Source organism: Hemibagrus wyckioides, linkage group LG04 (assembly GCF_019097595.1).
Source record: "Hemibagrus wyckioides isolate EC202008001 linkage group LG04, SWU_Hwy_1.0, whole genome shotgun sequence".
Taxonomy (NCBI): Eukaryota; Metazoa; Chordata; class Actinopteri; order Siluriformes; family Bagridae; genus Hemibagrus; species Hemibagrus wyckioides.
In genome coordinates, this window is record NC_080713.1 from 3,860,680 (window position 1) to 3,873,698 (window position 13,019).

At 39.0% G+C, this 13,019-nt stretch overlaps 1 protein-coding gene across 2 annotated transcripts in view; it reads right to left on the minus strand.

Moving 5' to 3' along the window:
• LOC131351938 (RNA-binding Raly-like protein) overlaps positions 1-11,506 on the minus strand; it is an 80,672-nt gene extending 69,166 nt beyond the window's left edge. For both annotated transcript variants that reach the window (XR_009204454.1, XM_058387686.1), the window contains exon 1: positions 11,235-11,506. Coding sequence is in view for 1 of the 2 variants with exons in the window: in XM_058387686.1 (XP_058243669.1) it covers positions 11,235-11,271 (37 nt within the window). In the remaining variant the exon portion in view is untranslated. The remainder of the gene's footprint in view (positions 1-11,234) is intronic.
• Between the last annotated feature and the right edge of the window lie 1,513 nt (positions 11,507-13,019).

A 13,019-nucleotide genomic window follows, 5' to 3' on the forward strand; every position in this document is an offset into this window, starting at 1 on the left:
CGCTTTTTTTTTACACTGGGCACAAAAATAGCAATAGTCTTACCAAACAGATGTTGATTGTTACCCTAAAACTGCTCTCCCTGAAGTGTTTTATTCCCCTTATATGATCATTTCCCACTAATAACAATTTGTGTTAAAGAACAAGACATTAAGTTATTCATTTATGTGACGTTTAATATTGTGGATCATCATTTAGTACAAAACTAAAGCTTGTCTTTACGTTATAGCCATGGGTCGTTTATTCTCTCTCTTAATCTCTCTTTATTCTGTCACCTAAACGAGGATGAGGTTCCCTTCTGAGCCTGGTTCCTCTCAAGGTTTCTATCTCATATCATCTTAGGGAGTTTTTCCTCAGGCTTAAGTTAAGTTGTCTTTATTTGTCACATATATTACTGCACAGTGAAATTCTTTCTTCGCATATCCCATCCTTGGGGGTTGGGGTCAGAGCACAGGGTCATCCATGATTACAGCCCCTTTGGAGCAGGGTGGGTTGGGGGCCTTGCTCAAGGGCCCAACAGTGGCAGCTTCCGGTCAACGACTTAGAGCCTACCACCATCCTCAGGCTTTTTACCAAGAAAACTCTTCCATCCTGAGGACGATTTGATTATGTAAAAATTCTAGCTCCGCCCCCTTTTTTCACACCAGGTGAACTAATGCATAAACACTAAACACTTGTTAACACTTAAACCTGCAATTTTACGCTTTATTTTTTTGCAGAAAATAATCCATAAAACTATCAATCACACACAGGCACACACCTATGATGGTGTTTTGAGGTTTTTGTACCTTCTAAAAAGCGTAAAACAAATAATAATAATAATAATAATAATAATAAAATCTCTTCCATCCTGAGGACCATTCGATCATGCAACAGTTCTAGCTCCGCCCCTTTTTCCACACCAGGTGAGTTAACACTTAAACCTGCAATTTTAAGCTTTATTTTTTTGCACTAAATAATCCCGAAAGCTATCATTCACACACTGACCCATGGACACGAAGGTGCTTTGAGTTTTTTCTACCTTCTAAAAACAAAAAATAATAATAATAATAATAATAATAATAATAAAGAATAAAAGTTCTAGCTCAATCAAACTGAGTAAACCCATTGGAGCTTATTTTTCCTTGCTGCTTAAAAGGCGAAGCAAAGGCAGCGTATATTAAAGCCCCACAGGTCAGCGCTGCTAACAAAGGCGCTTCGCACGGGGGGGACTGTGTCGAGCTGGCACTGTTAATCCACAGCACGATAAAGCCATTACACTGCAAAAAGACTTCAGGACCCCCGCAATCACACAAAACAGCGTGTACTGCCTCGAGCGAGCAATTTGCTCATATGCAGCGAACACGACACAACACAATGCAATTAGCTTTCCCGCTGTGATCGCCATGAAAATAAGGCAAACCGGCATGCCTTTCAGCTAGACTCTGATGGAAATAAACAGCCGAAAAGCTTTTAATATACACTAGAGGACAGAATTACGGTGGAAATTAATCTATTTTCCGTTTCAGGAGGTGTGAAGATTTACGTGGGGGGGGATTCTTTTTCTTTTAAAAGTTTAATTACATTAGCATTATTATTTTCAGTTGTTTTTGCGAACAAACCTTTATTGAAATCTCCACATAATGAGACTTACATTAACCGTAAACATTTCGAAATGGCTTGAAGGAGGAAGTGCGGATGACAGATCAGACCAAATACTTAATTGTGGACAGCTGTAAGGATTATATATATATATATATAATTATCATTATCCTATCCTACCTCTGTCTGTTTTAGGAAGTGTCAGGTTTAAAGCAATCCTGATTTGTCGAAGCTGATCCATGAACAGACTTAACAGACCTCAGGTTTATAAGCTTGTCATCTGCAGATAAACTGCTGACTTTTAAAGCGTGAGAGTTTCACGGCTTTTTGGTGAGCATGGGCAAGCCGAGAAGGAATGTAGAGCCATCGAAATATAACGCTACAGGGCTGAATGACACATTTTACAGCCTGCTAGAGATCATCCGCAACATTTCCACTACATTATTTCCCCACATACTTCCACAGCACAGAGCCGTGAAGACGCTTCGAAGCGACTTTTTTTCCAATTAGCTCTGACGCTGTAAAGCCAGAAATCCAGTTGATTGGCTCGAATGATTCCACAGAGCGATCCTCTGGCGCATGTAAGGCCAACGTTTCTTCAGTTCCCTGCTCACGACGTTATTTTTGTACCAGTAAAAAAAGTTCTCATTATAATAATAACTTATACCCGTGGCCTCGTCTTAATCTTATCCTGTCATATACAGCCTCTCATTAAATGTGTATAGAGGCATTATGAAGAAAAATAAAGCCTGGAAAGAAGGAGCTGGGATTCTTGCGTCCGTATATGTATATAGATATCTCAGCTTGCTTGTTTAACTAGATTTCCCATTGATTAGCGTTATTATTTCTGTATATAGACGAGTATAGAGATTTAGTCAGATTTAGAAGACAACCCGAGACTTTCCCGAGATGCTTCAGCTTCCCTGTGTTAGTAAAAATCATTACAAAGGCTCAGGTGTGGGCGTGGCCTGAGAAATGTAATTTCTAATGTTTCTTAATGTAACCCGATGCGGTCTTGTCCAGTCGTAGGAGGTCAGCCTCATAGTTTTTCATGCCGCGAGTTGCTCTTCTGTTCAACACGGCTGTAAAGAGTGATTGTTGGAGTCAGTCTGTCTAGCCATTTTTCTCTCCCATCTAAAAACAGCTCCAGCTCATCCTCACTGGCTGTTTTTTTTGTTGTTTTTGCACATCATTCGAAGTGTAAACATCTACTCTTGTGTGTGAAAATCCCAGGAGATTAACAGTTTCTGAAAAACTCATAACAGCCTGTCTGGCAACAACATCCAAGCCACAGTCACTGACTAAAAGATCAACTTTTCTTCATTCTGATGTTTGATGTGAGCATTACCTGAAGCTCCTGGCCTGTATCTGTGTTGTATAACAGTTCTGTGTGTGTGTGTGTGTGTGAGACCTGCATGAGAGTGACGGATATAAAGAGGGCAGCTTTTAAACCTGAGGCCAAAATAATATGCGAGTCCACTTCAGGGTCAGTTCAGGCTGCACTTCACCGGGTGCTGCTTACTCAGGTCATTATTAACAGCAGTCATGATCCCATGCATGTGATTATTCCAACAAATATTAAACTGCATGCCTGGAGAACTCCGGCAAAGACGTGATTAGTCCGTTCCAGCCTCCCAAAAAAATGACCAATATTCCCAATACGAAGCGTATGTAAACTGTATAGCGGCTTACAAAGAACTGACCCACCCCATCCTCACCCCAGTCACCTCAGGTGTGCTTATTAAGAATAAATGTTAGGGATAAATAATAACTTTTAAATATTTTAAATCTATGAATAAATGAATAATTCTATGAATATTCATTGTTATGTTTTATTTTCTGTTATTATTTGTAAACAATTTTCCACCTGATGCGATATTATAAGCATGAACAGTACAATATATAAAAAAAATTCAAGGGGGGGGGTAAATACTTATGCAGTATCTTTAGTGAAGCTGGATCTTTAGTGAGTTCGGATTCTAGGCTTTCTTTAGGACACTGTAAGGAGACATGTCTAATCTAAACGCTTTAATTCTCTATTAGTGATTAAAAGTGATGGTTGATTTCAGTGAAATAAATATTTCTATGACAGTGATGTCCAGCATCATGTGCAGGTCAGTAGAGCATTATAAATATGCATACATTATCACACCCAGGTCAGTGAGGACAGAGGATGTAAATGGAGGTCATACAAACCCAGAGGTGATATTAGATTACAGCCCAAATCCTCAGCAGGCCTCATTACTAATCACACCACCTGCAAACCCTGTTTATCCTCATCTGTGATTAAATCTCACACTCAAACCCACAGTTCAGGCATCTGGGAGATTGCAAAAGCGATGCATTTTCACTAATCGGGGTTTAGATTGGATTCATTTTGGCTGACGCTGCTTTGCTTGGTAAATAAATCCAGGAATAAATCATAACAAGGTCCCCTGGGACACCTGGACTCTTACTTCACCTGTGAACTTTAACAGGGAGTGAAAGTGTAGTTTTCTCCAGAAACATGCTCTTCGGTTTATCTTTATGGAGGAACAGGATCCTAACTGGGAGGGTTCAGAGTCTCTTCATGCAGAGGAACACCCTGAACTATCACAAGAACCCACAACCTTGAAAAAGAAGAACACGAAGAAAAACATGATGATGAAAAAGAAGAAGAAGAAGAAGAGAAAAGATGATGATGATGATGATGATGATGAAGAAGAAGAAGGAGAACAAGTCGATGAAGAAGGTGATGATGAAGAAGAAGAAGAAGAAGAAGAAGAAAAGGATGAAGAAGGAAAAGCTGATGATAAAGAAGACGATGAATAAGAGGAAAAAGAAGAAGAAGAAGAAGAAAAAGCTGATGATGAAGAAGAGGGAAAAGAAGAGGAAGAAGAAGCTGATGAAGAAAAAGAGAAAGAAAAGGAAAAGGAAGAAGAAAAAGATGATGAAGAAAAGGAAAAAAACAATGATGAATAAGAAGAAGAAAATGAAAAAGAAGAAGATGATGATGATGATGATGATTTTGATGATAGAGAGGAAGAAGAAGATGAAGAAGAAGAACAAAAAGAACATGGCGATGAAAAAAAGAAGATGAAAAGAAAAAGAAGAAAAAAGCTGATAAAGAAAAAGAAGAAAAAAAGAAGAAAAAGAAAAAAAATGAAAAAGAAGAAGAAGAAGATGATGATGATGAAAACGCAGAAGAAGAAGATTAATGAAAAGAAAAAGAGAAGAAGAAGAAGAAGATGATGATAAAGAACAAGAGGAAGAAGAAAAAGAAGAGGCTGATGAAGAAGAGGAAGAAGAAGAAGAGGAAGAAGATGATGAAAAAGAAGAAAATGAAAAAGAAGAAGATCTGATGAAGAATAAAAAGAAGCTGAAGAAGATGAAGATGAAAAAAAAGAAGAGGAAGGAGAAGAAGAACTGTGCATTACGGCTTCTACGCATTTTTCTTCAGACTCTTCTGGATAGCTCATGTTATGTTTGAGCTTTAAGGTTCTAGAAATAAATAAAAATATAAATAAATAAAAATCAGATTTATTAAAATTAATAAGAATAAAAAAAATTAGAATTAGATTTATAAAAATAAATACAAATATAAAAAGAAATAAAAATCAGATTTATAAAAAGAAATAAAATTAAAAAATTAAAATTAGATTTATAAAAATAAATACAACTATAAAAGAAATAAAAATCAGATTTATAAAAATGAATAAAATAAAATAAAAATAAATAAATAAAAATCTGATTTATGAAAATCAAACAAATCTGTGTGCTTGAGAGCCGTATTTCTACATATTTACATAACAGTGTGGAACACGCTGGATTTTGGATTACTGCCTTGTTGCATCACAGAACTTACATTTTTCAGGACTCTCCTGTTCTTTTAAGCACAATTCATGCATCATTTACAGATGGACAGTTTCCTGGATTTTCTCCCATTAATACAATCACTTCTGCACTGGAGCTGAATATAGCACATCTCTTTTTTTTCATTATGGAGAAAATCTCCATCCAGATGTCAATCAGCCAGCCACATCTGTCTTTGGAGACAGGGAGGAAACCCCCAAACCACGGAGGTGTGAGGTAAACATGCTACTTTGACATCATGTGAAATCTAACAACAACAACAACAACAACAACAACAACAAAAATAGGATCTTTGGCGTTTACACAATGTGACCATCTGTTAGAAAACATGTGCATGCTGTGGTTCATTAAATCAGATCTAAAACAAACATCTGGAAAGAAATGGGTTTGGGGTTAAGATTAAGGTTTGGGGTTATGATTAGAGTTTGGGTTTAGGGTTAGGATTAATTGTGGATTTTGATTAGGGATTAAGGTTGGGGTTAGAATTAGGTTTTGGGGTCAGGATTAAGGTTTAGAGTTTAGAGATTGGGTTTAGGCTTGATATTATGGTTGGGGTTTAGAGTTAAGATTAAGGTTTGAGTTTGAAGTTGAGATTAGGGTTTGAGGTTAGGATTAGGGGTGGGGATATGATTAGAGTTTGGGTTTGGGGTTAGGATTAGGGGTGGGATTATGATTAGGGTTGAGATTGGAGTTAGGATTAGGTTTTGGGGAGGGGTTAATGTTGGGATTAAGGTTTAGAGTTTGGGGTTAAGATTAGGGTTTGGGGTTATGATTAGAGTTTCAGTTTAGGGTTGAGATTAAGGTTTGCGATTGAGGTTGAGATTGGGGATTCGGGTTTGGGGTTAGGATTAGGGGTGGGGTTGTAATTAGGGTTAGGGTTAGAATTAGGTTTTGGTTTGGGGTTAGCATCAGGGCTGAGATTAGGGTTTGGGGTTAGGATTGGGGTGGGATTGTGATTAAAGTTTGGGGTTAGGATTAGGTTTTGGGGTTGGGTTTAGGGTCGGGGCTGAGATTAGGGTTTGGATTTGGGATTAGGTATTAGGGTTTGACCATGTGGTTGTCTTTAAATAAACGTTAATGCATTGTGGATGTTTAACAATAAGTGGATAAAACATATGATGTTACTCTTTAACAAATGATATGAAGTGTGATCACTGGTGAAATGCTGTAAAGTAAGTCATATATTAAACTCAAGGTGATGACTGTGACTCTGCTTCATCACATGACCCTGTTGTTGATTATTTTCCTTCAACAGCATGACAATATCAGTGTGTTTTATTTCTTACATAATGGTACATGCTTTTCCTTTTTCTCCATCGCTGCATTATTTTCATCTTCTGTCACTTTAGGCCACATACCGAGAGGAAACGGTGTGGTCACGTCACTCAGTCAGGTACAGAGGAAGCAGACGCAGCAGACAGTGTCCATGAATTAATGATCAATGACAGGCATAAATAATCAAGCAGATTGGAAAGTAATCAGCTGATGCCAGAATTCGGGCCGGTTACTGAGAGGAAATCCCACCGGACTTCACGTCCAGAGCCTTCCATCAGCACATGTGACTGAGCGCTGACCGCATCAGCACATAGTCACTGATCTGTCTTTCCTTTTACTCTGTCTCACTTTGTCTCTGTCTGTCTTTCTGTCTGTCTCACTGTGTATCTCTGTCTATTTTATTCTGTCTTTCTGTGGGTCTCACTCTGTCTCTCAGTCTGTCTCACTCTGTCTTTGTCTGTCTCACTCTGTCTCTTTGTTTCACTCTCTCTCTGTCTGTCTCACTCTGTCTCTCTGTCTGTCTCACTTTGCCAGTCTCACTCTGTCAGTCTTACTCTGTCTCTCTGCCCGTCTCTCTCTCTCTTTGTCTCTCTCTTTGTCTGTCTCTCTCTTTCTTTCTCCCTCTCTCTGTCTCTCTCTCTCTGACTATCTTTCTCTGTCTTTGTCTGTCTGTCTGCCTCTCTCTCTCTCTCTCTCTCTCTCTTTCTGTCTCCCTCTCTCTCTCTCTCTCTCTCTCTCCCTCAGATATCTTTTCAGACACCACACACTTCCTGTAACAGCGGCTGTCTCATCTCATTCGCTCCTCCACTCTTTATCCCAGGCTGGATAAAGAAGATAAAAAGAGGGATGATGAGGATGAGACAGCGTGACATCTCTAAGACAGTCAGCTTGAAACTTCTCCGGTGTATCAGCGTGGAGATCATTACCCCTTCTGAAAGACGGCTGACGTAGCGCACGAGCTTCGTGCTACAACATTACAGAAGCCGAGGGAGAAAAGTCGAACCTCTTAAATTGACACGACGATGAAAGTAAAAGTGATTCGCAGAAGAACAAGACGCCTGTCTGGATTTCAAATCACACTCTGATGTGTCTCTTTCATCGGGGAAGCGGTTTACATGGGAGAATGTTAGCTATGGATAATGACAGCAGCTTTGTTCCTGATCTGTCAAATGTTAGCTAACAATATCCATACAAGCTAGCTGAATGCTAATCTAGCTAATTGCTAATTGGTTGTAATAAAGACAAAATGTATGTAGGAGCAGATAGATTACATTAATGAAGAAACATTTTTTAAGCTAAATAGTCATCTTTTTCATTTTTTTCAACTATTCAACAAATATAGCATTCATATAAATCCCTCATTCATAATTCCATCCATTTAAATCCCTCTCATTGGCCCATTAGAGTTATTACTGCAAAAATAGAGCAACATTCACCAAAAAAAAACACAATTTTGGTCAAGCTGCAACACGCTCAGGGAAGGAGTGCAATGCAAATACAGTTAATAGCAGGGTTGCCAGATTGGTTTGGTTTAAAAACACTCTTGTTTTTAATAATAATAATCTAAATCAGATTTTGTGTCTGAAATGTACAGAGCCATTTCTATTGTAAAATCCATTCATGATTTGGGGAAAAAAAGGTGGGGATCATAAAGAGAGTGATTTCCATACGTCTGAAATCTGTGTGCAAAAAATTCTCAAGCAAAGGCTAAGAAAAGTCAGAAATATATGTCCTTATTTATTTATTTATCTATCTATCTATCTATCTATCTATCTATCTATCTATCTATCTATCTATCTATCTATCTATCTATCTGTTCATTATTATTATTATTATTATTATTATTATTATTATTATTATTTAGTAATTTGTTTATTTATTTATTTTAAATAAAGCTGTCATCCCTCCATGTCTCAGAGGAAGAGCAATGGACAGACAGTCAAGAGCAGAGGTTGCCAGATTGGGATACTTTAAATCTGAATCAGATTTTGTGCCTGAAATGTACAGAACCATTTCCATTGTAAAATATATTAATGATTCGGACAAAAGGGGGTGGGGAGGGGTGGATAATGGAGTGGATGATTTACATCTGAAATCTGTGTGAAAAAGTTCTCATGCAAAGGCTGAGAAAAGTAAGAAATATGTGTGCTTTCCTTTATTTATTATGTATTTATCTTTTTATTCAAACAAAAAGAGTGGAGATAATGAAGCCTAACATTTTGGATTCATCTCTATGAACTGTAAATAAAGGTCACCTGCATATTCATCCTCAAGCCTCTTTGTTTTCTCTGACAAAAGCAAATATTTTCAGACTAGTTTCAGGTCTTCTTTGCATATTTTTGAGATCGTGGTTGTATTTTGCTGAAGCCTATTAATGATATTACCTCAAATGTTCACAGTTGAAAAAATGAAAGCCTAAAACGAGCTGCTTGACTGGTTACGCTAAAAATGTATTGGATCGTATTCGATAACGCAAGTCAAGTGCTTCTTACTTCGTTTAGTTTGAGGCTATGTGGTTATTAATGTCAAACTTCAAGACTAAAATCTATGGTCATGATCCACTGCGGCAAATATAACTCTACAGTACAGGAATGTTTGAAAATATAGTGAGTGGAAGGTGGAGAATTTTCTAGAAATATGTAACGTGAACAATTTTTATTAAACAATAAATAAATAAATAAAAAACCAAACAGACTCCAGAGCTGGGAGCAGTGAGTAGGACTAATCCTGTGACTGTCACTAATTCCTTTCTCTCGCTCTTTCTAATCACATGTTTATGCTTATTTACACGCTGGAACAGATTTAGGGTATTTTTTTTATTTTCTCCTCGTTCTTGTGAAATCGAATGAAGCGTCGTCCTCGCTTGTTTGAACTTGTCATTCGATCGATTTCCAAGAACGTACACACTTGTTTTGCAAAAAATAGAGCACTCTTACAAAAATAGTTCTTCTTCACATCTTCTTCAGAGAGTTAAATTTTCTTCATTTCCTAAAGAAGAAAGAAGAAAATTCTCTTCTGGAATCTTCTGGTTTTTAGCTTCTGCATTAAAGCCTCAAGGGTTGAGACATTTTTAACATCAATCCATCCATTGTCTATATCACTTTATTCCTAATTAGGGTCACGGGGATCTGCTGGAGCACCCTGGACAGGTCACCAGACCATCACAGGGCCACATATAGACAAACAACCACACACACATTCAGGGGCAATTTAGAATTACCAATCAAACTAATGTTCATGTTTTTGGACTGTGTGAGGAAACCGGAGTACCCGGAGTAAACCCACGCAGGCACAGGGAGAACATGCAAACTCCACACAGAAAGGCCCCTGCCTGTTCGAACCCGGGATTCCAACCCAGGACCTTCTTGCTGTGAGGCAACAGTACTGCCACATTTTTAACATATTTTTTTAAAATCCATTTTGGTTTCCTCAACATCAGAAGAATAATATTTATATTCACACCGTGAATTCTAAGAAATCTAGGTTCTTCACAGGTTCTTTGGGTTCTTCTTGTATGACTTTGAAGCTTCTCTGATAGGAAAACACTTTAAAAGCGATTCTTTGAGAACGTATAATCCTGCAGTGGTGGATTGATGCCCTTTGGAGGATCTACAGAGAACCACTAGAACCACTTCTGAATGGGAAACCCGTTGTAGAGAACAGCTCTCTGTAGTTTCTCAGTAGCTATCTCTTATGGTTTAACTTTACATTTATTTTTCAGTTCCGTTCCTTCATATCAGAACATCCATTTTAGAAAAATGCACAATTAGTCATGGGTTCTTGGGATAGTTAATGGTTTAAGCTTTCCTACTTAGAACCCTTTCTGACAGGAAAACACCAGAGATTTTTCCCAAAGGTTCAAAACATACCATATCTTTATCTTGATGTTCTGTAATACTTTCTACCGTATATGTAGAACCCTATAATACATTTCTGATGTACAAACTAAAGAGCCCTTTAAGTTTCGAGATTAAAACTTCCTCAGAAAAAAATCTTGTACAATTTTGAAACACACACACACACACACACACACAGAGACCTTGACCGACTCTGAGAAGGGCTCCTCGAGGGTTCTTCGGAACCTCTTAAGGTGTTCTAGATGAAAAGGAATCCCATGTCTTGTAGATTAAATTCAAAGCAGAATCTTATTTAAAAAGCTTGAACCGTGGGTCACCAGAAGAGCATCTTCTGTAAGAGTGGGGAACCTGTCTGAATGTGCAGTGTACAGTACACACATAAACACACACACACACACACAGCTAACAGTCCAACAGTTTAAAACACAGCAGGAGACGGAACCATCACCACTGCACTTAAGTCTGTTTCCTTGTGAAACATCTGTCCTGAGTACACACACACATCTCTCACAAAGCCATCAGTGTCCTCATCAGAACACAGCAGGAACTCCAACTCCTCCATCTCCTCTCCAAGCAGTCTACTGACCCCCAAACACACAGCGGCGTAAAAGTGACAAAGGAGACAAGGACGAGACGGAAAGGAAAGGAAAGGAGAGCCGAGCGATACTCACACTGTGGGCTGCAGTGTTCACTCTTGAAAAGAGTCATATCAGGGACGACGAGAGAGAAGGGAGAAATAAAAACGGTTTAGAGCAAGCCAGCAAGATTGACCAGATGACTAGTTGCTTTCCTGCTTCGATTCTTCAGCTCGATCTGCTCGCACTCCTTTGGATCATAAGGACAGATTTCTTTCTCTCTCTCTCTTGATCTTTCTCTCACTCTCTCTCTTTCTCTCCTTCAGCGTCTCCTCTCAGCAGCTCGATGTGTTACTACTGAATCAATGACAGCACTGCCTCAGCTTTACCGGTGGGCTGTACCAACTCAGCCACTGCAGTAGGGAGGGACACGAAGAGCAACGGGTCGTACCACTGAAGCTAGTGAAAAGGGTAGAGAGAGAGAGAGAGAGAGAGAGAGAGAGAGAGAAAGAGAGAGAGAGGGAGAGATTGTAGTCAGCCTTCTTAAAGCTTGAGGACCTATTATTGAGTCTCAGGGTTTAGGAATTCAGGCCAGGGATGGATGAAAGTGCTGCCACACACAGAGTGACGCTGAGGAAACTCGATCCCTGAAGCGTGTGTGTGTGTGTGTGTGTGTGCATGTGTGTGTGTGTGTGTGTGTGTGTGTGTGTGTGTTGATGTGGAACATGTGAGGCAAAAAATCTAAGACTAGAACCTCACAGCCGGAGCCCATGGCAGGGCTGCATAGCAACAGAGTAGTGAGGGAACATCCAGACAGACAGACAGAGAGACAGACAGGCAGGCAGCCAGACAGAGAGGCAGGCAGACAGAGAGACAGACAGACAGACAGACAGACAGAGAGAGAGAGAGAGAGAGAGAGAGAGAGAGAGAGAGAGAGAGAGAGAAAAGAAAGTGAGAGAGGAACAAAGAGAGAGTGAGAGTGAGAGAGTGAGAGAGAGAGAGAAGAGAGAGAGAGAGAGAGAAAGAGAGAGTCAGAGAGAAAAGAGAGTGAGAGAGTCAGAGAGAAAAGAGAGTGAGAGAGAGAGAAGAGAGAGAGAGAGAGAGAGAGCATTATCAAAGCAGAATGGACTTAAACCTGACATAAGCATGTCATAAATATACACTGGACAATTCCATGAGAGTTATCGTCATCAGCGTCATGTTCATGTTACATTACTTTATATCACAGCTTATAACATGCTTTATTACATTTTATAATCATCTTTATGACACTTTATGAAAACTTTCAGAATATAGATTCAATAAAATTAATATTACCCCCTCACTGCCAAATGCCCCCAAACAGATCAATAACTCATTGCTTAGTTTCCCACAAACAGATAAATACCCCACTCACTGAGAAATGCCCCCAAACAGATCAACACCCCACTCACTGAAAAATGCCAGAAAACCAGATAAATACCACCATCACTAATAAATGCCCTCAACGGATAAATACCCCCACTGCCAAATGCTGGCAAACAGAAAATATCACCATCACTAATAAATGCCCAAAAAAACAGAAAATATTACCAACACTAATAAATGCCCTGAACAGATAAGTACCCCCTCACTGCCAAATGCCCAGAAAAACAGATAAATATGCCAATAACTGCCAAATGCCCCCAAACAGAAAATACACCCTCACTGCCAAATGCCCAGAAAAACATATAAATACCCCCCACTGCCGAATGCCCCCAAACAGATTAATACCTCCATCACTATTAAATGCCCTCAGCAGATAAATACACCCTTCTTTGACAAATGCTCAGAAAAATAGATAAATACCCCTCACTGCCGAATTCCCCCAAACAGATTAATACCACAAATGCCCAAAAAAAC